Raw genomic sequence first — 25,251 nt, 5'->3', positions numbered from 1 at the left:
TCCGAACAGTGCTGGCCCTGTCTTATCTTTGTCTTGTAAGGCTCGCTAGAAACCTATGTCTGGCCCTGTCTTATCTTTGTCTTGTAAGGCTCGCTAGAAACCTATGTCTGGCCCTGTCTTATCTTTGTCTTGTAAGGCTCGCTAGAAACCTATGTCCGAACAGTACTGGCCCTGTCTTATCTTTGTCTTGTAAGGCTCGCTAGAAACCTATGTCTGAACAGTACTGGCCCTGTCTTATCTTTGTCTTGTAAGGCTCGCTAGAAACCTATGTCTGAACAGTACTGGCCCTGTCTTATCTTTGTCTTGTAAGGCTCGCTAGAAACCTATGTCCGAACAGTGCTGGCCCTGTCTTATCTTTGTCTTGTAAGGCTCGCTAGAAACCGTAGAAAGGAGAACCCCTTTCTTCCCTTCGGATCACTACCATTTCTGGGGGGTCACTGTCTCATGAGTTTGTACACTGTCAGTGTCTGAACCTCTTGCCTGGACAGTCGGGGTATGGAACTGTCTGCAGTGGACAACCGGTGTCTAATGCTTCGTCTGGAGTCGTCTGACAATGTTTATGGTAATTAGTGACTGTTTCATCAGAATGCTGTCTGAGGATTTAGCGTATGAGTTTGTTTCGTCTGTAGAGTCAGTGTCTGAACTTTTACCTTGGGAAAACAGGATTTTATTATTCTGGAGAATCAGTGCCCCGTACTTTGCTTGAAGAGTCAAAGTGTCAAACTTTGAGTCGGTGCCTGACAATCTGGTCTGGGCAGTTCCTATCTGGGGGTCCAATGTCTCTCACATTTGTATACAATGTCAGCATCTGAAACCGTGCCTGAAGAATCAGTATTTGAAAACAATGTTTGGAGAATCGGTTTTCCATGTTCAAACATTTTGCTAGTGTCTCAACCTTGGATTCACGTGTAAAACCTTTCCCTGGAGACGAGAGCGGGCATGACAAAATCTTCCACCAGATAATCGTGGAGCAGACTATTTATCTTAAAACCGTCCCCCACAAACAAGACAGTGAAATTGCCCCGAGAGTTTTAAAACCTCCACAGCCAGACAGTAAAACTGCTAGCGGGACCACACCGGAGACTTTAGTCCTCTTGTCTTGACTCCCCATCTCCGTGACTCCACTGGCCAGGGACGGCCACAGACCACTGACCAGGGACGGCCACAGACCACTGACGGCCACAGACCACTGACCAGGGACGGCCACAGCCGCAGACCACTGACCAGGGACGGCCACAGACCACTGACCAGGGACGGCCACAGACCACTGACCAGGGACGGCCACAGACCACTGACCAACAGTGGATGACAGCAGGGGACAGCCCAGGACGATGTGTGCCGATGATGGTAAGAAGGGAGCGGGCTTGATGGCAAGACGCTTCACTGAGGTGACCACCGAGTCGTGAAAAACTGAACAACACTTTGTGTTGCCTGTGGAAGACACTTCTGTGTTGTATCCGTTGTCCATTCTCTGTCAATAAGCTGGTTCGATCGATCTATTGGAACAGCAGTCTAGTGATCAACACGCGTCAGTTTTAGTTTGCAATATATATATATATATATATATATATATATATATATATATATATATATATATATATATATATCGCCTCAGAAACTTGACCCCCTCCCTCCCCCCGACCCGACCCCGTCGTTTCTCTGAACGTAAATCATACCGGCGTTCGTGCGTGCGTGCGCAGACAGAGAGAGAGAGACAGACAGACAGACAGACAGACAGAGAGACACAGAGAGAGACAGAGACAGAGATAAGCCTCTGTAAATAGTTCATGATATAGAAAAAGAAGACGGAGAGGGGTTGGAGGAAGAGAATGGAACCAACATGTTTGTTGATAGCAAATGGCGTGTTGTTGTCTAACAACCTTTATCCACACACACACACACACACACACACACACACACACACACACAGATGACAACCACGACCCCATTCTCCCAACCCCTATCACACTAACTTGGCAGAACAGGGACAGGGGAAGCACACAGTCTCAGGAGACCAACAACTCGGCATTGCTAACAGCACTGTGATGTGGACACATACATTAGCACAGGGACACCAGCACCCACTGTTTACACTGGTCTAGCTGGCTCCTCGGACATAGGAACAACACACACACTCACACACTCTCTCTCTCTCTCTCACATACAGACTCTCACACACGCACACATACACACACACACTCTCTCTCTTTTTCTCTCCCTCCCTACCTACATCTCTCTCTCTCTCTCTCTCTCTCTCTCTCTCCCACGAACACACACACACACACACACACACACACACATATATATATATATATATATATATATATATGCACACAGTCTCTAACACTTACACACACACTCACACATCCATGCACGCACGCACACACACAAACGCACACACACACACACACACACACACACACACACTACAATCACTGTAAGGGGCTGGGCAAGCAACGCTAGAGTGGGGACCCCAAACAAGGTGTGGTGTAAGATGGCCACTTCTTTTCTACCTGCTGGTAAACACTGGTTCTCAGGCTTTGGCTGGGTTGATACTGAAAAAAAAAGAAGAAAAAAAAAACTAATGGAAAAAGAAAAGCACGATGCCTACAAGCCATTTTAACACAGACGTGTTAATGGGATTGGTATTCGGGAAACATAATGCCTATACAAACCGTTTTTGCCTACATAACAGTTACGTTTCGGGAGGTAAGGGGAGGGGAGGGGAAGAGGGAGGGGGGAGGGATGTAGATATTAGGAGGTGATCAGAAGTGGGAGGTTGGGGGTGGGGGTTAGGGTTAGGGTTCGAGAGGGAGACAGGGAGCGACAAAAGGGGAGAGAGAGAGAGAGAGAGAGAGAGAGAGAGAGAGAGTTATATATAAAACAATGTAAACTTCAAACACACACACACACACACACACCAGAAATCAACTATCTGCAGACTTTTAAAAGGTCCATGACCGATCCTGTCACGAACAACCACAACAATGTAAACTTCAAACACACACACACACACACACACACACACACACACACACACACACACACACAACAGAAATCAACTCTATCTAGAGAATCGGCAGACTTTAGAAAAGGTCCATGTCACGGACAGTCACAGCAATTACACCCAGGCACAACAGCGTCACGGGGCGGGCCTACCCACGGTTGATATCAGATAACGGGATTGAAGGCAAAACTAACCGAAACAGCGCTGAAACTAAGGCTGGTCACGACAACACCCCCCCCCCCCCCCCCCCCCCCCCCCCCCTATATCTCTATCTCCACCTGAAGAATCAAATCTACGATCACTTCCAGTGAAAACACCAAAAGAACTAACAAACACAAACACGCACTCAAAGTTCGAGAAACCGCGTACACAAATGTACACTGACAAGCCCCATATCATTCTCTGTCTCTCTCTCTCTCTGTCTCTCTCTCTCTCTGTCTCTCTCTCTCACCGCCCGCACCCCAATTCTAATGGATTGATTTTCAGTTGTGGTCCTGTGTAGTCGGCTGGGCTATCACCAACATAGGTAAATATATAAAGAAAGAAAGAAAGTAAGTAAGTAAGTAAGTAAGTAAGTAAGTTAAGAAACAAGGCAAACACTTACCTGCCAAAACTGCCAGGTAGGTAGTCAAGAAAGGTGTCGTTCAGGTACAGGTGTGTCAGATTCTGCAGCTGCGTGAAACCTTCGGGTAACCTGTCCACACAAAGCACACAGCATTCTCTGAGACCCGTGTGCACTACATTTGTACAGACAACAGCACTCTTTGAGACCCGTGTGCACTACATTTGTACAGACAACAGCACTCTCTGAGACCCGTGTGCACTACATTTGTACAGACAACAGCATTCTTTGAGACCCGTGTGCACTACATTTGTACAGACAACAGCACTCTTTGAGACCCGTGTGCACTACATTTGTACAGACAACAGCATTCTTTGAGACCCGTGTGCACTACATTTGTACAGACAACAGCACTCTTTGAGACCCGTGTGCACTACATTTGTACAGACAACAGCACTCTTTGAGACCCGTGTGCACTACATTTGTACAGACAACAGCACTCTTTGAGACCCGTGTGCACTACATTTGTACAGACAACAGCATTCTCTGAGACCCGTGTGCACTACATTTGTACAGACAACAGCACTCTTTGAGACCCGTGTGCACTACATTTGTACAGACAACAGCACTCTTTGAGACCCGAGTGCACTACATTTGTACAGACAACAGCATTCTCTGAGACCCGTGTGCACTACATTTGTACAGACAACAGCATTCTTTGAGACCCGAGTGCACTACATTTGTACAGACAACAGCATTCTCTGAGACCCGTGTGCACTACATTTGTACAGACAACAGCATTCTTTGAGACCCGTGTGCACTACATTTGTACAGACAACAGCATTCTTTGAGACCCGAGTGCACTACATTTGTACAGACAACAGCACTCTTTGAGACCCGTGTGCACTACATTTGTACAGACAACAGCATTCTTTGAGACCCGTGTGCACTACATTTGTACAGACAACAGCACTCTCTGAGACCCGTGTGCACTACATTTGTACAGACAACAGCACTCTTTGAGACCCGTGTGCACTACATTTGTACAGACAACAGCATTCTCTGAGACCCGTGTGCACTACATTTGTACAGACAACAGCACTCTTTGAGACCCGTGTGCACTACATTTGTACAGACAACAGCATTCTTTGAGACCCGTGTGCACTACATTTGTACAGACAACAGCATTCTTTGACACCCGTGTGCACTACATTTGTACAGACAACAGCATTCTTTGACACCCGTGTGCACTACATTTGTACAGACAACAGCACTCTTTGAGACCCGTGTGCACTACATTTGTACAGACAACAGCACTCTCTGAGACCCGTGTGCACTACATTTGTACAGACAACAGCACTCTTTGAGACCCGTGTGCACTACATTTGTACAGACAACAGCACTCTCTGAGACCCGTGTGCACTACATTTGTACAGACAACAGCACTCTTTGAGACCCGTGTGCACTACATTTGTACAGACAACAGCATTCTTTGAGACCCGTGTGCACTACATTTGTACAGACAACAGCATTCTTTGAGACCCGTGTGCACTACATTTGTACAGACAACAGCATTCTTTGAGACCCGTGTGCACTACATTTGTACAGACAACAGCACTCTTTGAGACCCGTGTGCACTACATTTGTACAGACAACAGCATTCTCTGAGACCCGTGTGCACTACATTTGTACAGACAACAGCATTCTTTGAGACCCGAGTGCACTACATTTGTACAGACAACAGCACTCTCTGAGACCCGTGTGCACTACATTTGTACAGACAACAGCATTCTTTGAGACCCGAGTGCACTACATTTGTACAGACAACAGCACTCTTTGAGACCCGTGTGCACTACATTTGTACAGACAACAGCATTCTTTGAGACCCGTGTGCACTACATTTGTACAGACAACAGCATTCTTTGAGACCCGTGTGCACTACATTTGTACAGACAACAGCATTCTCTGAGACCCGTGTGCACTACATTTGTACAGACAACAGCACTCTTTGAGACCCGTGTGCACTACATTTGTACAGACAACAGCATTCTTTGAGACCCGTGTGCACTACATTTGTACAGACAACAGCACTCTTTGAGACCCGTGTGCACTACATTTGTACAGACAACAGCACCCTTTGAGACCCGTGTGCACTACATTTGTACAGACAACAGCACTCTTTGAGACCCGTGTGCACTACATTTGTACAGACAACAGCATTCTTTGAGACCCGTGTGCACTACATTTGTACAGACAACAGCACTCTTTGAGACCCGTGTGCACTACATTTGTACAGACAACAGCACTCTTTGAGACCCGTGTGCACTACATTTGTACAGACAACAGCACTCTTTGAGACCCGTGTGCACTACATTTGTACAGACAACAGCATTCTTTGAGACCCGTGTGCACTACATTTGTACAGACAACAGCACTCTTTGAGACCCGTGTGCACTACATTTGTACAGACAACAGCACTCTTTGAGACCCGTGTGCACTACATTTGTACAGACAACAGCACTCTTTGAGACCCGTGTGCACTACATTTGTACAGACAACAGCACTCTTTGAGACCCGTGTGCACTACATTTGTACAGACAACAGCACTCTTTGAGACCCGTGTGCACTACATTTGTACAGACAACAGCACTCTTTGAGACCCGAGTGCACTACATTTGTACAGACAACAGCATTCTCTGAGACCCGTGTGCACTACATTTGTACAGACAACAGCATTCTTTGAGACCCGTGTGCACTACATTTGTACAGACAACAGCATTCTCTGAGACCCGTGTGCACTACATTTGTACAGACAACAGCATTCTTTGAGACCCGTGTGCACTACATTTGTACAGACAACAGCATTCTTTGAGACCCGAGTGCACTACATTTGTACAGACAACAGCACTCTTTGAGACCCGTGTGCACTACATTTGTACAGACAACAGCATTCTCTGAGACCCGTGTGCACTACATTTGTACAGACAACAGCACTCTTTGAGACCCGTGTGCACTACATTTGTACAGACAACAGCACTCTTTGAGACCCGTGTGCACTACATTTGTACAGACAACAGCACTCTTTGAGACCCGTGTGCACTACATTTGTACAGACAACAGCATTCTTTGAGACCCCAGTGCACTACATTTGTACAGACAACAGCATTCTTTGAGACCCCAGTGCACTACATTTGTACAGACAACAGCATTCTTTGAGACCCCAGTGCACTACATCTGTACAGACAACAGCATTCTTTGAGACCCCAGTGCACTACATTTGTACAGACAACAGCATTCTTTGAGACCCGTGTGCACTACATTTGTACAGACAACAGCATTCTTTGAGACCCCAGTGCACTACATTTGTACAGACAACAGCATTCTTTGAGACCCCAGTGCACTACATTTGTACAGACAACAGCATTCTTTGAGACCCCAGTGCACTACATCTGTACAGACAACAGCATTCTTTGAGACCCCAGTGCACTACATTTGTACAGACAATGGCATTCTTTGAGACCCGTGTGCACTACATTTGTACAGACAACAGCACTCTTTGAGACCCGTGTGCACTACATTTGTACAGACAACAGCATTCTTTGAGACCCGTGTGCACTACATTTGTACAGACAATGGCGAACAACAGAACACTGATGAGAACACCCACAAACAGGTCTGATCCCTCGCTGCAAGTTTTCACTCCTGTTCCTGCGATGGGGGGAAGCGTCGTGACACTGTCGGTTAGACGCTGGACTTCTGGAGCCAGCTGCACTGCTCGGACGGAACAGCCTGGTATGGTTGTAACCCGCTACTGACTGTGTGTAGTATGGAACTGACCAATGTTGGTCGGACGGAACAGCCTGGTATGGTTGTAACCCGCTACTGACTGTGTGTAGTATGGAACTGACCAATGTTGCTCGGACGGAACAGCCTGGTATGGTTGTAACCCGCTACTGACTGTGTGTAGTATGGAACTGACCAATGTTGGTCGGACGGAACAGCCTGGTATGGTTGTAACCTGCTACTGACTGTGTGTAGTATGAAACTGACCAATGTTGGTCGGACGGAACAGCCTGGTATGGTTGTAACCTGCTACTGACTGTGTGTAGTATGAAACTGACCAATGTTGGTCGGACGGAACAGCCTGGTATGGCTGTAACCCGCTACTGACTGTGTGTAGTATGGAACTGACCAATGTTGCTCGGACGGAACAGCCTGGTATGGTTGTAACCCGCTACTGACTGTGTGTAGTATGGAACTGACCAATGGCGTAGTTCGGTCAACGTAGGCATTTAGTCACGTGTAAGTGTCAAAAAGTTAGAACCAAGCAATGTAACTGGCACCTGGTCCAGTGACTTTCAGTCGTCCCGAATGGCTCAGATATCACAGAGAATGTATATACATGTATAATGTTACAGCCAGGTAGGTATACACACACGATTACATAATAGATAGATAAATAAATAAATAAATAAATAAAAATGAATAAATAAATAAAATAAATAAATAAATATAGTAAGTAAGTAAGAAACAAGGCAAACACTTACCTACCAAAACTGCCATTTTATTATTATTATTATTGTTATTGTTGTTGTTATCATTCTTATCATTATCATTATTATTATTTTGTTTTGGTTTTGCCTTTTGTGTGTGGTACATGTAACTTTGCACGCGTGTCTTATAAACCTTGCCAAGCTTTAACTGACATCAACATTGATTCTGTTCTGATCCTGATTCACGCGAATGGGTTCTCGTTCACCATAACTGTTATCATGAATGGGTTCTCGTTTACCTTTACTGTTATCATGAATGGGTCCTCGTTCACCATAACTGTTATCATGAATGGGTTCTCGTTCACCATAACTGTTATCATGAATGGGTTCTCGTTCACCATAACTGTTATCATGAATGGGTTCTCGTTCACCATAACTGTTATCATGAATGGGTTCTCGTTCACCTTAACTGTTATCATGAATGGGTCCTCGTTCACCTTAACTGTTATCATGAATGGGTTCTCGTTCACCTTAACTGTTATCATGAATGGGTTCTCGTTCACCATAACTGTTATCAACGTTAACACCACCCACTCCCCGGCAAAGAGGTGGATAATTCCATCACAAACAGTTCGTCCCACTCCCCGGCAAAGAGGTGGATAATTCCATCACAAACAGTTCGCCCCACTCCCCGGCAAAGAGGTGGATAATTCCATCACAAAGAGTTCGTCCCACTCCCCGGCAAAGAGGTGGATAATTCCATCACAAACAGTTCGCCCCACTCCCCGGCAAAGAGGTGGATAATTCCATCACAAACAGTTCGTCCCACTCCCCGGCAAAGAGGTGGATAATTCCATCACAAACAGTTCGTCCAATCGGGACAAACTGCAGCAGCTTACTGAGAACAAAGCTATATGTTCAATCACTTGGTTGCTGAACCCTTTTATGAAAGGAGATCAGTGTGATATTAAACTGCAGTGTTCCTGTGTCATTCTAAGCGGTGTGATTTGTTTTGCCGAACAAACAGTGATATTAAACTGCAGTGTTCCTGTGTCATTCTAAGCGGTGTGATTTGTTTTGCCGAACAAACAGTGATATTAAACTGCAGTGTTCCTGTGTCATTCTAAGCGGTGTGATTTGTTTTGCCGAACAAACAGTAAGACGTCCCGTCCTTTCTTCCTCCTCATCGATAGTGGGATGTGACTCTCACGTTCCCTTTCTACCTCCTCATCGATAGTGGGATGTGACTCTCACGTTCCCTTTCTACCTCCTCATCGATAGTGGGATGTGACTCTCACGTTCCCTTTCTACCTCCTCATCGATAGTGGGATGTGACTCTCACGTTCCCTTTCTACCTCCTCATCGATAGTGGGATGTGACTCTCACGTTCCCTTTCTACCTCCTCATCGATAGTGGGATGTGACTCTCACGTTCCCTTTCTTCCTCCTCATCGATAGTGGGATGTGACTCTCACGTTCCCTCCTACACACGAGTGGACTTTTACGCGTATGACCGTTTTTGCCGTTTTACCCCCCTCCACGTAACTCAGTAGAGCTTAAAGAAACTGCACACGTGGTGAGCACTGTCCAAGGAGCACCAACCCCACCAGAAGTTCCAGTAGAGTTCCGCTCGGCAGAAGGCAATAAAGTCTGGCCAGGAACAGCATCCAAACTTTCCAAGGCATGGAAACGTGGGCTGCTTGATGGTGCCGAAGATTGGGAATGCACAGCTGACCTACCAGAGGGGAAGAAACATGGGGAAATCATCAGCAAGAGCGGCATGAGACCTGACATACTACTCCAAGGGTAACGCAGTCACAAGAGGAAGCCGGAAAACCAAATACACAATGGCGGCCAACATCCTCACCTGTAAACTCAGTCTCATCTCTAACAACAGCCCTTCACTGACAAGCATGTGTTGTTCGTCAGCAGCAGTCAAAGGGTTAACAACGCGAGGTTTTATGAACACTATAAAAAAAAAGGGGGGGTGGGGGTCTGTGGGCTGTACAAAACAGTAATATGACATCAAAAGGAACATGAAAAAAAGAAGCAGATATAATGCGCCATTGCCTCCATCTCCAACATAGTCCAGTGTGTGAGGGGAGGGGGGAATATCTCTCTCTCTATATATATATACATATGTGTGTGTGTGTGTGTGTGTGTGTAAGCGTATATGCGCGCGTGTGTGAGTGTGCGTGTGCGCGTGTGTCCGCGCGCGCGCCGTGACTATTACGCACGTACCACCGTTCAACAGACCCCCCCCATTCAACACTTAAACAGCACAGACTTTCAGCCACAATGTCCATGGCTCACCACAGCGGACACAGCCCCCGTCCTCACAAAAGGGTACCCGCTGATCAAAAGCAAAGCCTGCACTTATGTCTATACCTATACCTATATATATATATATATATGTGTGTGTGTGTGTGTGTGTGTGTGTGTGTGTGTGTATCATGCAATATGTATGTCATGCAGCAGGCATACCAAGGCCACAACAGGAGAAAGGCTACACGTCTCACAACACGACGTCTTTATTACGCCTGCTAACAGTCTGAAGGCTATTCAGTGTTGGGGGAAGGGGGGGGAGGGGAAAGAAAGGATGAATGCATGAAAGATTAATGGAAAAAAAAGGAAAAAGGACACAAAGCCTGACGTAGTGTACGTGGGAAAAACGTACGCGTCAACAACTGTTTTTGTATAGCTGTTAGACGGTGGAAAGGTGTGTGTGCCTGCAAGCGTGCGTCGAGTCCATAGAAAGAGTGTCTTTTCGAAAACCTAACTAAATGGGGACTCATGCAAGTATGCACGAAAAAGCCTTTTGAAATGTGAACCTTTTCATTAACACAATAATTCACTGGCATGCAGCGGACTAGAGAAGAAGAAGAAAAGAAGAAGAAAAAAGAGAGAGAGCGAAAGTGTGAGTGGGGAGACTGACAGGGAGGGGTGTAGGAGCTATGAGCATGGAAGAGGCAGGGTCTATTCCTGTCAAACCATAGCGCACGTAAAAGAACCGACGGCAACAAAAAGAGTTGTCGGTGGAAGAAAAAAAATTCTACAGGAAAATCCATTTTGATAGTATTATACACAGAGAAAAAAGTGCCGCCGGATTCTGATGCGGCACTCTCTTGGGGTACAGCAGAACGGAACTCCACGCACTGATATTTAGTGTGGCTGAAGTTTCATGGAGCGGAACAGAAAAAAAAGGTACACATATATGTGTGTTCCAAAAGTTCATTGACACAACCCAGTATGGTGGTCAGGGTTTTGTTATCTATCAGTATGTTTTACCCTGTTCATGAACTTAAGGGGAACATCGTAGAGGAAAATACACACCACCCTTTGCACTAGTTTGCAGTCAGGAAAAGAGAAACCTTAACGCCCATTACACACACACACACACACACACACACACACACACACAGAGAGAGAGAGAGAGAGAGAGAGAGAGAGAGAGAGAACTCAGAAATGTATTATTATAGAAGGCCTTCAGACCCATTACAATGTTGAATGTCTGTTATACATACTTCGTCATACCAATACGCAAGTGCACCCTCCCCCATTCAAACGCCCGCACGCGCACACACACACACACACACACACACACACACACACCACACACACACACACACACAAAACCCGTGCGCTCACTCAATCGTGATTGTAACACGGTGCATGTTCACGCACAATACATCCAAACCAAACAGCAAGCGTCTTCCATAGTCACCAGTTGAACCATTATAATCTGTTCTCGCACAGTCTGAATTTCAAGACATTTCAAGAGTATCCTGAGATCACAATAAAGCAGAGTGACGCTTATCTGCGTGATGAACAGAACGTCTCCAATCATGAAAACCGCCTTCTGTCGTTCTGCAGTATGAAATCTAGACTTTTGTTTCAGGGATATTTTGTGTACCGAGACGGAATATATTCAAGCCGCAGGTTGATAGACAGATCTGGAAAAGAAAAAGAAAGAGAGAGAGAGAGAGAGAGAGAGAGAGAGAGAAAGGGAGAGAGAGAGGGTGAAGGGGTGGAGGGGGTAGGGGGGTGGGGAAGGCTTCAGAAAGAGACTACCAACAACAACAAAAGCATGTTCAAACCCCCCCCAGTCCTAATCCTATTGTATTGCAACACACGGCGGCTCAACGCTGCTGCGTCTCAAACTGCCTGCGGCCATCACTTCACACACGGTACGCTTTGTCGTGCTTCTCACCCCAGTCTGTTCCCTCCTCGCCACCCCAATCCCTTTATCCCCCACCCCTGTGTGTGTGTGTCTGTGTGTGTGTGTGCGCGCGCGCGCGCGCAGTAGCCTTGTATTGAAATGCTTCTGAGTTTTCTCTCTGTCTGTCTATCTTTCTCTGCCTGTCAGCTATCTGTCTATCTGTCTCTGTCTCTCTCTCTCTCTCACACACACTCTTCACATCTACCCCTCTGTGCATTCACTGGCTGCAACTTTCGCGCGCTGGAACTGGAGAGAAGATCCGGATTTGTCCATCTCAAATTTCTTCTCGTGGTATAAAATTCATGTCGGACAAAAAACAGGGGACGGGAACGAACTGAAAGAGTCCGTGAACGACTCAGGGAAGCAAGCACGCGCATGTGTGTGTGTGTGTGTGTGTGTGTGTGTGTGTGTGTGTGTGTGTGACTGAGAACTAAGTCGGTTTGCTTTATGAGTGATCTATACACATGATTTAAAATGTTTTTCTAATCAATCAAAAAGCCACACGACAGATGAACTTGTTCATTCATTTCTGAGTCACTAATGACAGCAAGAACATCATGGTAGTCGTGTTCATCATCCATCATAATTGTGAACATCAAGATAAATCCTAATGACATGATCATTATTTACATATCTTAGAATAAATTTTTTTTAAAAAGAAGAAAAGAAAGGTGTTATTCAACTCTGAATTATCATCATCGCTGTTATCAACACAAAACAAAACAAAAACAACAACAAAGACAAAAAAACAAAAAAAAAAGAAGAAAAAACCAAGAAGACAAGAACAACAACGGAAATAATTTTTAACTTTCTCGGACAATTTTCAACAAAATTTCCTCCCGGGGAGTCCAATTGACTGTAGGGAGAGAGGGTGGAGGGGGTGTAGAAAGCACAGTGTGTGCCTGACCCCGAGTGGCTGTGCAGTGGTGATCCGCGAGACGAGCGCGTGCTCACGGCCCTCATTTAGCGCTCCACGGCCCGTGAGAAGCAGTGTTTGCCACACAGGCTGCACAGGTTTTTTTTAGTTGCACACCAATATACTGTCGCCGCGACCGAATTTTTTGGGAGAAAAAAGAAGTCTAACAGTCAAACACATAGTGTTCCTACAATTTTGTGTTGTTGGTTTGTTGGAAAACCAACGAATAAACAGACAAACAAAACACCAGTCATGCTGAGCAGTGTGTGCTACTAGTCATCTTGTTTGTGATCTAAGAATAAACACCCCATACAGAAGATCAGCCAAACACAATCATAAAAAGCTAAAGTGCCCCCGCATCCTGACATACAAAGAGATGGGAAGAAGAGTGTGTGTGTATGTGTGTGGGTGGGTGGGGTATGTGTGTGTGTGGGGGGGGGGGTGCGTGCGTGCGTGTGTGCGTGTGTATGTGTGTGTGTGTGTGTGTGTGAGGCAGACAGACAGACAGACAGACTGAGTAAGGGTTGACTGGAACAGACTGAACACAACACACCATTTCAAAAAGGGCCGATCGGATGGTCACAGCATCTGAAAAGTTATATTCTGAGAACCATGACTTTCGTTTCCACTTTAAAAGCCAAAAGCAAAAAGTCCGCAAAGGGTCAATGTTCACGCTTCCCGTGCTCTGGGGACAAAAGGCTCGCACTCCAGAAGAGCAACGGCATTCATCGGCGGAAAATCATCAATCGCTTTGACAGCAAATCATTAATCGGGTGGACGGCGAATCATTAATCGGGTGGACTGAAGTTCAGTCTTCATGTACGAAGCAAATCGTTGATAACACGGCAGCAAAATGTGCACCAGTCACACAGGCAGGCGATCATCGATCATCGGAGTGGCATAAAATTCAACCATGTGGACAGCCGTCACTAAATCGTACAAACCGTATATCGATCTTCCCTCTCTTTTATTCCCCCCCCCCCCTTCCATTTCCATTACTATAATCGCTGTTAGTTTTGTTTTTTATTGTAGTACTACTGCCGCTGGTTTATCTTTTTAAACCTTAATTTCTTTTTTTTTTCCTGTGTTCCCTACTCTGGGCCTTTTCTCTGTGACCCTTTTCTGTGACTGTCAAACACCAGGTCTTTAGTCACGTTTCTGTCCATCTTTGCATCGTTTGCTGAGTACTACTCCTAACTTCCTCTAGGTGTTACCTTTGCCTCCTGGTCATGTCCACTGATCACATTCCCTGAAGACGAACCTGTGGTTTGAAACGTCGGTACTTGTTACCAAACTTTGCCTTGTTTTTCATCCCACAGTTTCATGTAAAAAGACTGTCTCCGTCTATTGGTTTTCTCGACTCAGCTGTCATCGTTTGATGCATCACCTTACTGATCAGACATATACATGTAGCAAGTCATGATTCACACAGGCATCGGGTCAATAATTATATGAGCGGCATGTAAATCATGCATCTGTCTGACCAGAAAATCAGTACTGATTCTATGATAAACCGGTCCCACGTGCAGTTTCAGTTTCTCAGCGAGTTGTCCCACCGTTCGGACAAATGCATTTATATACGCTACAACACACGCGCTTACACAGGCTTTGGGTACATGCATATCATATTGGAGTACCTATCAGAGTGGACTTCGTTTACAGAATTTTGCTAGAGGACAACACTCTCGCTGCCATGGGTTCTTTTTCAGTGCGCCAAGTCCGTGCTGCACACGGGACCTCGGTTTATCGTCTCATCCGAATGACTATACGCTCAGTTTGATTATCCAGTCCAACTTAGGAGAAAGGGAGAGAGCGGGATTCGAACCCACACCCTCACGGACTCTCTGTTCTGGCAGACGAGCGTCATCTGCCACTTTCCACTGTGTGCAGCATGCACTTAGAGCACGTAAAAGAACCCACGGCAATAAAAGGGTTGTCACAAACAGAATTTTGAACTATCCAATTTGACCGTAAAACAAATAACCTCACAGACCGAAAAACACAGCGAGAAGAGTGGCGATACACTGGCGACACGTTCTTTCAGGGAACAGCAACCTGGATTTCACTCAGAGAAATCTGTAGTCACACACACACGCACGCGCGCAAAAGAGAGAGAGGGAGGCAGAGAGAGAGAATAAATACAACATGGACATCAAATCAATAACCAGACACGGAACACTGCCAGTGTAGAAGATGAGGCAGACGTGCGACTGTGTGTGTGTGTGTGTGTGTGTGTGTGGGTGTGTGCGCGCGCGCGTGTGTGTGTGTGACTGGCTGCCTGTGTCTGTAGGTCTGTGTGCATGTCTCCTCACCTCCCAAATAAAGCCCAGCCAGATGGCTGAATGCTGTTGAACTGGATACAGATGACGTTATTTCACAGCGACACTGTGACACAAGGCGTGAAACAAGGACATCATTTCAGGACTAAGGGGGAGGGGCGGGGAGGGGGTGTGGAGGCGGAGGGAAGGAAGGAGAGGGTACACTGCACGTGTATTCCTGCACAGGTAAATGACTTGTCACGCTCATTTATTCTCACAACCCCCCTCACCCATCCACTCCAAACGTAATTTCTCTCACAAGATTTAATCAGGTCCACGCCTCGGAGAAACGTGTGCGAAAAAGAGAGAGTACCTCAGTGGAGAGATACAGAGGGAGGGAGAGAGAGAGAGAGAGAGAGAGAGAGAGAGAGAGAGAGAGAGACACTTTGACACTTTGACTCTTTACTGTCATTAGCTTAACAGCCCATGTGACAGGGGGGTGCAGGGGAAGTTACAGTGTCGTTTTATCCAATCATTTGAAAAAGTAAAACAAAACAGAACAAAAACAAAAACTAACGCACCTAATGTTACAAAGGTTATATCAATAAACAACAGCCAACAAAATTGCATACACAAAAAAAAATAACAACATCATCATCATTAGATTGACCATCCAAATACTAATTCTATCTGCTTCTAATTTTAACCCTCAAAGAAATCATTTTGGAAACCATTAATGTTTGTATATATTATGAATTAACGGGCATTTTGATCATTTATTTTCTTTTTCCGTGTATCTACTGCCTCTGAGACGTATTTTGCAAGTGAGAGGATAATATTTTCGTCATTTGATGTTAAGACACTGACCAGGTCTTTCCTCTTTGCTGCAGCTGTTTTAAAGAGTGTACAGTTTTCCCGAACCTCCTCGTATCCTTTGCAACTGAACATGAAATGTATCTCATCTTCTTTATTCTCGCCACACATTGGACAAGGAGATGTTAATCCACCTGTCTCAAACCATCTTTTATTAGCATTCAGCCCGACTGTTCTCAATCTAAATCTAGCAAGATTGACTCTGTGCCACCTGTTTGTTATGACTGAAATATATCTTTCTGTCTGAAATGCTGTCTTGAAGGAAAAGAACCAGCTATATTTATCATTACTTTCCATTTCTCCATGCCAATTTTGTTTATAGCATGCTATCAATCTATCTTTAAATTCTGAGATAAACACATTTTCGTAACCCACTCCTTGACACATCCAAACAAGTCCAAATCCATGTTCAGTTAGAGTTTTTTTGATTTGATAAACCCAGTTTTGTTTGCCTCTCTCTTCTTGCAGTAACATCATCTCATACGCTTGCTTACACAATCTGGAAGCCGGTAGCCTTGTCAACTTAATCCAATACTTTACACATTTTACGAAAGTCTTAACATACAGTGGATATCTGCCGGTTTCCCCATATAGTGCTGTGTTTGATGAGTGTAGTGGAACGCCGAGAAAACGTTTAATAGCAAATGTGTGCACCCTTTCGAGTTGACTATTAATCAAAAGTCCCCAAATTTCTGCTGCATATGTCAAAACCGGTTCAACCTGTGTGTCAAACAATTTCCAGAAAAGGCTCATATCAATGGAATGTAGCTTCCGAAAAGATTTAATAATTTCTATTACCCCTTTTTTCCCTTTTTTGCTCGTTTCAGCCCAAGCAGACGACAGACTCAATTTCGTGGTAAATAACATCCCCAGATACTTATAGGAATTCGTCACTATTAACTCTTTATCACCATAAAACCATTTTTCATGTGCTGAAAGGTGGCCCCCATTTCGAAAAACTATAACATTAGTTTTTTCAAGATTTACAGTTAGCCGCAATCTGTCTGCTTCTTGCTTTAAAACAGTTAGTTGATTCTGCAATCCAATGGCCGTATCAGACAAAAGCACAATATCATCTGCAAATAACATCAAAAACAATTCTACTGCTCCTGGAATCATCTGAATTCCATGTCTACCCTTTTTTGATATTTCAACAGCAAGTTCATTAATGAAAAACGAAAACAACAAGGGACTTAGCAGACAACCCTGTTTAACACCATATGGACATTCGAAAAAATCAGAATAATTACATTTATCACGTACACACACAAGGACAGAATCATATATACTCTTAACGGCCGTATAAAGCTTGCCATGTACACCAGTTTTTCTCAAAATATCCCACAAAATATTACGATTTACAGAGTCGAACGCTTTTCTGAAATCCACAAATGCTACATATAATTTAGAATTTCGTAAGAGAGAGAGAGAGAGAGAGAGAGAGAGAGAGAGTGGAGTGGGGTGGGGAGAAGGAGACAGAGACAGAAAGACAGAGAGAGGGGAGAGAGACAGACAGACAGACAGAGAGAGAGGGTGGAATGGGGACAGGGAGACGGAGAGAGAGAGAGACAGAGAGAGAGAGAGACAGACAGACAGACAGACAGACAGACACAGAGAGAGAGAGGGTGGAGTGGGGACAGGGAGACAGAGACAGAGAGAGACACACAGAGAGAGAGAGAGAGAGAGAGGGTGTGTGTATGTCTGTGCAGATATTGTAGGGCTGTCTGCAATGTGAGGACCAAAGACGTCAACCGTCTTTGATTGGCGACCAAAGATAACCCGGTCCACGTCAAGTAAAGCCCACGATAAGACAAACCATGCGCCTTCACTTCGCGGCTGACGATAAAGGTTTACAACGTGTGCCTGATAATTAACTTAAATACTCAACAGACCTGCGTCTTTCACTTTGACAGTAAGCCCAGCAACATGCGTCTTCAATTTACAAGGAAATGATAACGGTTATCACGAGCCTTCAAAAATGCCACTGGTGTCTTTCAGGACTTTTTCTTTCTGCTGGTCAGGCATCTGCTTGGCAGATGTGGTGTAGCGTATATGGTTTTGTCCGAACGCAGTGACGCCTCCTTGAGCTACTGAAACTGAAACTGAAACTTTCTTTCTGTTGCACGACCAACATCGACTTGCCGATGACTGTCGTGGTTCATGCATGCTGGGCGTTTTCGTGTCTTCATGACCCACCGAACACTGACATGGGTTACCGGATCTTTAACGCGCGTATTTGGTCTTCTGTGTGCATATACACACAAAGGAGGTTCAGGCACTAGCAGGTCTGCACAATATGTTGACCTGGGAGATCGGACAAATCTCCACCCTTTTACCCACAAGGCGCCGTTTCCGAGATTCGAACCCGGGACCCTCAGACTGAAAGTCCAACGCTTAGACCACTCGGCTATTGCGCCCGTCAAAGGACTCGTCATTACAACGAAATGATAACGGTTATCACGAGTCTTCAAACTGCGACTGATGTCAGACACGTCTGCTTGACCGTTTACATGTGTTTATAATTTCCGACAGCCCCCCCCCCCCCCCCACACACACACACACACTTCCTAATGTGCATTCATCTTTTTACCCTGTCAGATAACAACCAGTATCAACATATTTATGTTTTATACAGCAACAACAGCTACGACTACAAACAAACAAAAATACAACTTTTAGAAATAAATGTCTCCTATTATATTGAAGAAACTGCTATTCGCGAAGTGGCTGTGCCGAGCGCATGACGCAACGGAAAGAAGAATAAACGCTTCACGGTAGACATTTCCTACAACATGAAGATTCACACGTCTGCAAGAATGGGTGAAATTACAATCGTCCACATCCACCCCCACCTCCCTTTTCAGCAACCCTGCCCCTCCCACCCCTCTCTCTCTCTCTCCCCAACCCCTGTTCACACACTCCCACGGGAACCAAGCAGCATCCAAAATAATGTCTAATCCTTTGATCCCTTTGGGGGCATGGAGGAAATATAAGTAATGTCACAGGTATTTTACACCAAAACAGAACGTAAACACCTATTGAAATACACAAAATTGGTAATTAAAAACACATAACTAAACTCTCTCTCTTCTTTATCATTTTCTATTCCTTCATTGATGGTTTGATGTACAAAAAACAAAACAAACCAACAACAACAACAAAAAGGCAAGAAAAAGGCAATTATTGCTTATTCATTTCAACTTGAGGAAATAAAATATTCACACACACACACACACACACACACACACACACTTCCAAAGCCATTAGAATCTTGACTTTTACACACACACACACACACACACACACACACACACACGTACACACACACACACACTTCCAAAGCCAAAGCACTAAAAATACCACTAATGGCTGACGTGTTTACAGTACTTCATGCAACGGGAGACGAACACGGGCCCGTGGTGTTGGTTTTCCATTTGCGACACACGTGACACTCCAGGTTCTAATGACCTACCAGCGATCATCATATTGGAAACCGCCCCTGCCCCCGCCCCCGCCTCCTCCCCCCCCCCCCCCCCCCCCCCCCTCCCTCCCGGAACAATATCACAGCCATGTTACGCCCGAGCGGTTCTCACCGCCTTGTTGACAGGACGCATGCCTCAGTCTTTTCAAGCAAAGGGCAGCCCTGCTTTTAATAATGCACAAACCTTGTTTATCGGTGTGTCTTGGACATCAATTATTCACCCTGAGAGAGAGAGAGAGAGAGAGAGGGGGGGGGGGTATGGGGAGGGTGGTGTGGTAGGACGGTTACAAGGAGGGAGAAGAGAGTGGGGCTGACAGGTGTGATACACTGAGCGTAGTGTGTGTGTGTGTGTGTGTGTGTGTGTGTGTCTGTGTGTGTGTGTGTGTGTGTGTGTGCGCGCGCGCGCGCGGATGCGCACCTTAGACACAACTGAAAAGTGCACCCACCAAGAAGCATTCCAGCCCCCCCCCCCCCTCTCCCATAATGTATGCACTCTCTTCACATAATGTTCTGTCTGTCTATCTTTCTCTCTTTCTCTTTGACTGCCCCCACATTCCTTGCCTTAACGGAAAGAATACGCCCTCTCCAAAGCATAACAGGGACACTGCGGTTAAAGGGTTTCAAATCTCTCCTTTTTCAGTTCAGCAGAAAGAGAGAGACAGACAGAGAGACAGACAGAGAGACAGACAGAGAGACAGACAGAGAGACAGAGAGGAGGGAGGGGCAAGGGAGAATGACTCGCCAACCACTTTCCCAGCCATTACAACAACAACAACAAAAATCCTGATTCCGAAAAGGCCAGGTGACGGACGTCCAAAGCCCTGAGTGAGGGCAGGGCGGACAAAGTGGTGGGTGTCAGCGGGGTTCATGACTGGTAAACCTGTGTGTCAGGCCCTGTCACTAATCGGTAAAAACGGTCATCAGCGGCCCTTCATGAGAGGCACCCCGCCCTTGTCTTGTGTCAAACAACGAACACACCAAAGCACACACACACACACATACACACACATACACACACGCACGCACGCACACACACACTTTAAAGCTCGGAGCGTACGGCCCTCGTTTGTTTCCTCCCTCTCCCCCCCCTCTTCTTCCAGGGGTTCTCTCTCTGTCTCTCTCCTCTCTCCCTATCTCTCTTTTGCTGTCCCTCCCTCTCTTCTCAATCCCCTCTCTCCCTTCTTCCACCTTCCCCTATCTTCCCCTGACTCTGTGTGTGTGTGTGTGTGTGTGTGTGTGTGTGTGTGTGTGTTGTATTTCTAAGTTCGTTGGCATAACATTGTGAAACAACTATTCAAAAGCTCAAATGCAGTCACTCCAAGCTCACACCAAAGCCAGGACGCAGCAGCCCAGCAAACAACCTGATCTTAAAGGGCGTCTGCTAGTAAGTCGTTTAACGCTGCTCTACGACTGCCCATATTTAGAGCCCACTCTCGACGCTTGGCATGCGTCATATAATGACGGATTTCAGCCGTCTGAACCGGCCTTTAGACACACGCTAACGTCGACTCGCAAATCTATCACAGGCACTGCCAACTGTCCAGCGCTCAACGGTCAGGGACGGCCCCAGATCACCGCGCAACACCCCGGGTGTCTTATATCTCCGGGACCGGGGTGGACACTGGATTTAACCCGGATATTCTGTGATCCCTGTCATGAACTTCCCAGCTTTGCTTCCTCGCGTGCTTATTTCACTTGGGGGTGGGGGGCGGACGGTGAGTGGGTGGAGGGGGCCGGGAGGGGGGCAGGGGGTGGGGACAAAGGTGGATAAGTGGATCCCGGCTGTGCTGTGTTAAACCGGCCCTATTTCCGTCAGGCCGGGCCACGGGCCACCCCGACAGACATCCAGGACCCCTCTTTGATGGGCCCTTCCACCCGTACAGACATCCAGGACCCCTCTTTGATGGACCCTTCCACCCGTACAGACATCCAGGATGGACCCTCCCACCCGTACAGACATCCATGATGGACCCTTCCACCCGTACAGACATCCATGATGGACCCTTCCACCCGTACAGACATCCATGATGGACCCTTCCACCCGTACAGACATCCAAGATGGACCCTTCCACCCGTACAGACATCCGAATCCACCCGTACAGACATCCAGGATGGACCCTCCCACCCGTACAGACATCCAGGATGGACCCTCCCACCCGTACAGACATCCAGGATGGACCTTCCCACCCGTACAGACATCCAGGATGGACCCTCCCACCCGTACAGACATCCAGGATGGACCCTTCCACCCGTACAGACATCCATGATGGACCCTTCCACCCGTACAGACATCCAGATGGACCCTTCCACCCGTACAGACATCCATGATGGACCCTTCCACCCGTACAGACATCCATGATGGACCCTCCCACCCGTTCAGACATCCAAGATGGACCCTCCCACCCGTACAGACATCCAGGAAGGACCCTTCCACCCGTACAGACATCCATGATGGACCCTTCCACCCGTACAGACATCCAAGATGGACCCTTCCACCCGTACAGACATCCATGATGGACCCTTCCACCCGTACAGACATCCATGATGGACCCTTCCACCCGTACAGACATCCATGATGGACCCTTCCACCCGTACAGACATCCAAGGATGGACCCTTCCACCCGTACAGACATCCAAGATGGACCCTCCCACCCGTACAGACATCCATGATGGACCCTCCCACCCGTACAGACATCCAGGATGGACCCTTCCACCCGTACAGACATCCAGAATGGACCCTTCCACCCGTACAGACATCCATGATGGACCCTCCCACCCGTACAGACATCCAGATGGACCCTCCCACCCGTACAGACATCCAGGTGGACCCTCCCACCCGTACAGACATCCATGATGGACCCTCCCACCCGTTCAGACATCCAGGAAGGACCTTCCACCCGTACAGACATCCAGGATCCTCCCACCCGTACAGACATCCATGATGGACCCTCCCACCCGTTCAGACATCCAGGAAGGACCTTCCCACCCGTACAGACATCCAGGATGGACCCTTCCACCCGTACAGACATCCATGATGGACCCTTCCACCCGTACAGACATCCAAGTGGACCCTCCCACCCGTACAGACATCCAGGATGGACCCTTCCACCCGTACAGACATCCAGGAATACCCCGCCCCACCCCACACCCCCCTCAAACAGACTTCGCCAAACAGAGGCCCAACCCCTGAACAGCTTGACGTTAGGGGTGTTAGGTCGTTAAACCCGACTCCACAACTGTACACTTGGTGGCATTCCGGCAGAGTCAGTCGGGTGCCTGGGTTCCCAACCAGCACCTCTGTGCTATACCCCCTTCTTTGTGCTCTTCGTCTGCTGAGTGAGTCACGGTGGCTGTACAGAGGGCTGCACGCAGTGACAAACTGTGAGAATTAACAGCAACACTGCAACCAATGCTCGCACGTCGAATGGCGGACAGATACGACATTTGATTTGGCTTGCGTCCTCAAACCAGGTCATGTTGTTCAGCTCTGAGAAGGGGTGGGGTGGGGAGGGAGAGATCTGAGACCCCCCCCCCCCCCCCACTCCGCACCCCCCATCCCCCTCTCGCGCGCGCGTGAAGTCAACATACGCCCAGCCAACCAGAGATCCAAAGGCCTGGATTGGTTCACTCACACGCACACAGTCTTTGACATCTACATCCTTCAAGACTGACATGTGGCTCAGGCGATTACCTTTCACATGACATTAAAAACCGAAGTCCCATGTACAATATGCACCTGGGCATTTAAATATAATACCCAAAGCATCGGATTTGTCCCTGATAATATTTTTTTTCAGAAAAGTCCACTGGTAGATATGCTGTAACACTTATCACGCTGTAACACTTATCACGCAAACAGAAACGACGACACGCTCTGCCCAGGCAAGCAGCCCAAATATATATTTTATATCCAAAGAGAGCAAGGTGAGACGACGACATTCAAAGCTGAACGAAATCGCAGTATAAAACATTACAAACTTCACAAGCCTGAACGCATGCACGCCTGAACGCAAAGGGCCACACACTGGCAGAAACAAAAGCCCTTCAGAGTGGTAGTTCAAACCTTACCAACCAGCTGCACGCAAAGCAGCAGCCATGCACTGAAACAATCAAACGAGGACTGTTTCTTTTCTGTCCGTGGAACCAGGAAAACACGGGAGGATCACAATAAAACGAGGACTTATTTCTTTTCTGCCCGTGGAACCAGGAAAACACGGGAGGATCTTCAAGTGTGGGTCTGAGTCAGCGGGGACAGTGAAACCATAATGAGCTGACACGTAAGAGATCGTATTGCAAACGATTGTGAAAAGTGGGCTTTCTACACAACGTAAAATGAAGCGATTGGAGAGTTGGGCGAGTGTTGAAAATTACCATACTGCATGAACAGATTCTTGGAAAGTAAGTCAACCAGAACGTATCAATATCTACCAACGCGAAGTCAAACGGCTTTCATTTTACACTCTCCTTCCCCCCCCCCCCACGCTTTCACACATGTATACCCTGTATAAATAGAACGTGAATGTGACACTATCGACCACTGCCTGCCCCACTAACCATCTTTATCTCTGTGTGTGTGTGTGTGTGTGTGTGTATGTGTGCGCGCGCGCGCGCGCGTTGAAGGAGTATACGCATGCATCAGTGTGTATGTTTTAATGTGCCTATGTGAAAGTGAGCGTACCCTGTGTGTATGTGTCAAGTGTATGTTATATATTTGCAAAACATAATAACTGCTATGTAGGACAGACAAAACGACTGATTGTCAGATGGGAAAATGCACTGAAGTTAACGCCCACCTGAATAATATTGCCTGATTTCAAAGACGTGTCATTAACAGCGTCAAGAAATGCATCGCAGGCAGATAAGAACATAAGCGGTGCTCAAAAAGGCAACCATGCAGTGATACAAGTAATGCGGACTGTATTTATTCTCCTGCCCAGTGGAGCCACTCTTAGTAAAACATGGGGCGAAAAGCTTAATTGTGGGTCTGATTCAAAGCTGAATAGCAGCGACAGTGAGACGATAAGCTGCGGACATGTAAGAGAGCGTACTGAAGACGGTTGTGAAAAGTCACAACACAACGAGGAACCCCCCCCCCCTCCCAATCCCCCCTCCCCACTAGTTGGAGAGTTTGTCGAGAGCTGAAGATCAGATATATTCCTCGTGGATATGATTATGATGGAGGGGAAAAGGAATGGGGAGAGAGAGAGAGAGAGGGAGGGCGGGGGCGGACATCGTGTACATTTCCATTGGCTTGTGTCATCACGTGTCTGCGTACGCTGGAAGTTTTCTTATTCCCTTAAAAGGTTATTATTGAGCATGGTAAAGCATTGTAGAAAGCCGAACAGATGTATACTGATGGAAAGATGGATACACATACACAACTAAAACTGACAGACGTACAGGCAAATACACAGGTAGACAGAAAGACACACTGATTAAATTG

General features: G+C 46.7%; 1 protein-coding gene across 10 annotated transcripts in view; it reads right to left on the bottom strand.

The window, feature by feature from the left end:
• Window positions 1–25,251, bottom strand: part of LOC143280209 (uncharacterized) — a 181,390-nt gene that overhangs the window by 77,067 nt on the left and 79,072 nt on the right. For 9 of the 10 annotated variants that reach the window (XM_076584831.1, XM_076584840.1, XM_076584833.1 and 6 more), the window contains one exon: window positions 3,612–3,701. The exons of the other annotated variant lie outside the window; for it this stretch is intronic. In XM_076584831.1, coding sequence (XP_076440946.1) covers window positions 3,612–3,701 — 90 coding nt within the window. The remainder of the gene's footprint in view (window positions 1–3,611; window positions 3,702–25,251) is intronic. 10 annotated transcript variants of the gene reach the window in all.

Source organism: Babylonia areolata, chromosome 3, assembly GCF_041734735.1.
Source record: "Babylonia areolata isolate BAREFJ2019XMU chromosome 3, ASM4173473v1, whole genome shotgun sequence".
In the NCBI taxonomy this organism is placed as follows: domain Eukaryota; kingdom Metazoa; phylum Mollusca; class Gastropoda; order Neogastropoda; family Buccinidae; genus Babylonia; species Babylonia areolata.
Note: the sequence above shows the minus strand (reverse complement) of the source record. Positions and strands in the feature narration are given on the sequence as shown.